The following is a 2911-nucleotide window of genomic DNA, read 5'->3' on the forward strand; positions in this document are numbered from 1 at the left end:
CGGTGTAAGCGTTCCAGCAAACCACTCGTGATTGTGAAACGTCAAGAAGAAATTCTACCGAACGACGACCTAAAAACCCGAATAACCCATTAGTTTCAATGTATCCAATGATACATGTGGCTTGCTTATGAAAATGTTGACTATTAACAAAAATGAGTTCAAATCTGTTGGTGAGAGTAATCAAGTGTCGCGGACTGTATATTAAAAGAGTGAAAAATAGTTTTTTGCATGCTAAACCCAACTGACAAGAACTAGCTGGTCCTACACCGGTCTCGTGAGTGCTTGGCACGAAACTCCTGCACTTTGAGTCAATCCATGTATTTTGTATTGCAGGTTGTGAACTCGACATTCGACGAACTGATATGCCAATGGTCTTGCAGCCTGGCGAATTGAACTTCATGTATCCGGAAAATGGTGATGCTGTTTTAAAAATCAGCGCAAATACCACTATAGTTTTGGCCTGCCCAGGACAGAACATTACATTCGATTCGTCGACAATCTACAGAAATGTGACTTCAGCATCCTGCGTATCAGGAAGCAATTTAAATGTAGATAGTAAAACATTTGCATGGGAGAACATAACATGCGACGGAACTCTGAGTAGAATGGCCAAAGTGACCGACAATAAATGTGAAAATAACGGAACCGAAATAGAAATTGGCTTTCAATTGACACAAGATTTTTTTTCACGGGTATTTTTGATCTGCTTTGATGAAAACGCTCAGCGAGCACTATATTCAAAAGTGAGCATCTCTGGTGCAATTAACAAAAGAAATATTGTCACGAACCCTGGATGGGTACAAACGCAGGATATCTTCAGCATAAAAAATCCAAACTCGTATTACAACCGAATCACACAAAGGCAAACTATAAATACTTTGCTTGGACTGCCTGGCAACTCTACCATGTATATTAAAGACAATAGCAATTATTTCCTATCCAGAGGACACATAACTGCAAAAGCTGACAACTTCTATCCCGCACAGCAACAAGCATCATTCTTTTTACTGAATGTAGCACCTCAATGGCAAACATGCAATGCCAACAATTGGCAAACCGTGGAAATATCTGTGAGAGACTATGCAGAAGCAAAACGTGTGGATCTTCTTCAATGGACCGGAGTGTATGGATTGGCAACTTTACCACATAGTAAAACAGGGCAGTTAGTGCAACTGTATTTGTACACTCAGAATAACACAAAAGCTTTGCCAGTACCAGAACTCTATTGGAAAATTGCGTATGAGCCAATTAAACAAAAGGGAATCGTTCTGATCGTCGTAAATAATCCCTATTTGGAAACATATCAACGGATCTGTGAGGACATTGCTGACAAAATTACCTGGATAAACTGGGATAGAAATAATCAAATAAAAGGTTTTGCCTATGCCTGTACCGTAGATAGTTTTAGAAAGGTGGTAAGTTACTTCCCAGAATTGACTGTGCAAGGCGTTTTGTTGTAAGTTATTAATAACATGTACGTTGAGAATGTCTTGATTATGAGCGTGTAATAAAGAATATATTTGGATTGATATGGACTTGATCAAATGCTAACTCAGAGCGTAGCAAATTCCAAATGCAAAGGTGCTCAATTTGCGAGATTTTGTGCCTACCACAAATTAAGCTGTATTTTAACACCTTTTAGAAGCGATTATTTGATACTAAAAAATCAAATAAAAATTCTACATACACAGAATATTGGGATTGAATTTAATTGTCGTTTAAATTAAATTGAAATATTTTCAACATTAATCACAAGAAAAAAGGGCAAAAAAACAAAAAAGGTTTAAGATAAACCGTTTATTTAAAAGGTTTCTCCACCAAATGTTCACTAAATGCGAGATTAAAATAAGCTTGCATTTAGGACTGTTCACTATTGATAATTGAACCCAGCCCATGCCAAAATAACAGTAATTAAAAAGCAAATAAACCATTTTATAATAATGCAATTACAAAGTAAACTGATATTAATGCGGCTGTGATGTAAATTATTACTTAGCTCGCCTGTTTGGCTCCGTAGCAGTCGGAGGCGGAGGGGGACCCCTTCTATCGAGTTCTTCGAGATAATTCAAAATTAATTGAGTCCTTTCTTGTGGTATATGATCCAAAATCAAAAATCTATAAGAATGATTCTAATTAGCACAGTTTTTGGAAAATTATGGAACATAAGCGAATTACCTTTTGTCATTTTTCAGAATGTCTTCAATTTCCTGCATGTGATTTTGATTTTCTCTGAGCAACGTCAATGATTTGTGTGTTATCAGTTTGGTTTCTTGCAACAATTCTTTAAACTGATTTTTCGCAGTCAACAGTTTATCTTTTAGATAATCCTTAAATTCTCGTTCACACTATTCAATAAATTGATTAAATTCTAACAATAAGGAACTCTCAGTTTTCTATATCTTACCCTTTCGCTGGAAGAGAATTTTGTATATCTTGGATCATCTCTGATAAGCTTTTTTATTTCTTTCCAGTTGCTAACGAGGTTAACCTCAGATGTTTCATCTAGCATTTCCCTGAAGCTCTGACGCTTCTTCTTCAGCAAAGCTTCAACATGTTCATTAAATAGCTTTTCTTTCTGGTCACGAGGCAGAGACTCGGCCAGATCCCACCGATGATCTTTCCTTAGGATTCTCTTTACCTCCTTCCAGCTCAGTTCCGAATTTCGAACCAAGTCAACGAGCAATGCGTTGAAGTGCTATAAGTAAAATGTAGCATAAAAAATACGACATTGAACATAGTCAGGTTTATGTTTACTTGTCTAGCCTCGTCTCTTTTATGTTGCTCCCTTTCCTTCTCCCGATCCCTCATATGAGTAGCCAACGTTCTTTGAACTTCTTCTTCGCGTCTTTTAAGACTAGCTTCTGCTTTAGCCTGACGCTCCTTGTCCTTTTCTTCCTTTGCCTAATTAAAA

The 2911-nt window shown here is 37.0% G+C and overlaps 2 protein-coding genes across 2 annotated transcripts in view; one reads left to right on the forward strand and one right to left on the reverse strand.

Annotated features, from left to right (window-relative positions):
- The first annotated feature begins 297 nt into the window (after positions 1 to 297).
- LOC109533510 lies at positions 298 to 1529 on the forward strand. Its single transcript, XM_048667869.1, has one exon. The coding sequence runs from the start codon at positions 363 to 365 to the stop codon at positions 1458 to 1460; it is 1098 nt and encodes a 365-aa protein (XP_048523826.1). The 5' UTR covers positions 298 to 362; the 3' UTR covers positions 1461 to 1529.
- A 253-nt stretch (positions 1530 to 1782) lies between these two features.
- The window catches only part of LOC125502546 (transcription elongation regulator 1-like), a gene marked incomplete in the record, with an annotated part of 8881 nt that continues 7752 nt past the window's right edge, over positions 1783 to 2911 (reverse strand). The window contains 4 exon segments of the mRNA XM_048661035.1: positions 1783 to 2115; positions 2176 to 2345; positions 2405 to 2695; positions 2755 to 2901. Of these exon segments, the coding sequence (XP_048516992.1) occupies positions 1989 to 2115; positions 2176 to 2345; positions 2405 to 2695; positions 2755 to 2901 (735 nt within the window).

This window comes from Dendroctonus ponderosae, unplaced genomic scaffold, assembly GCF_020466585.1.
Source record: "Dendroctonus ponderosae isolate FM_Combo_2020 unplaced genomic scaffold, Dpon_F_20191213v2 Dpon_F_20191213_1, whole genome shotgun sequence".
In the NCBI taxonomy this organism is placed as follows: Eukaryota; Metazoa; Arthropoda; class Insecta; order Coleoptera; family Curculionidae; genus Dendroctonus; species Dendroctonus ponderosae.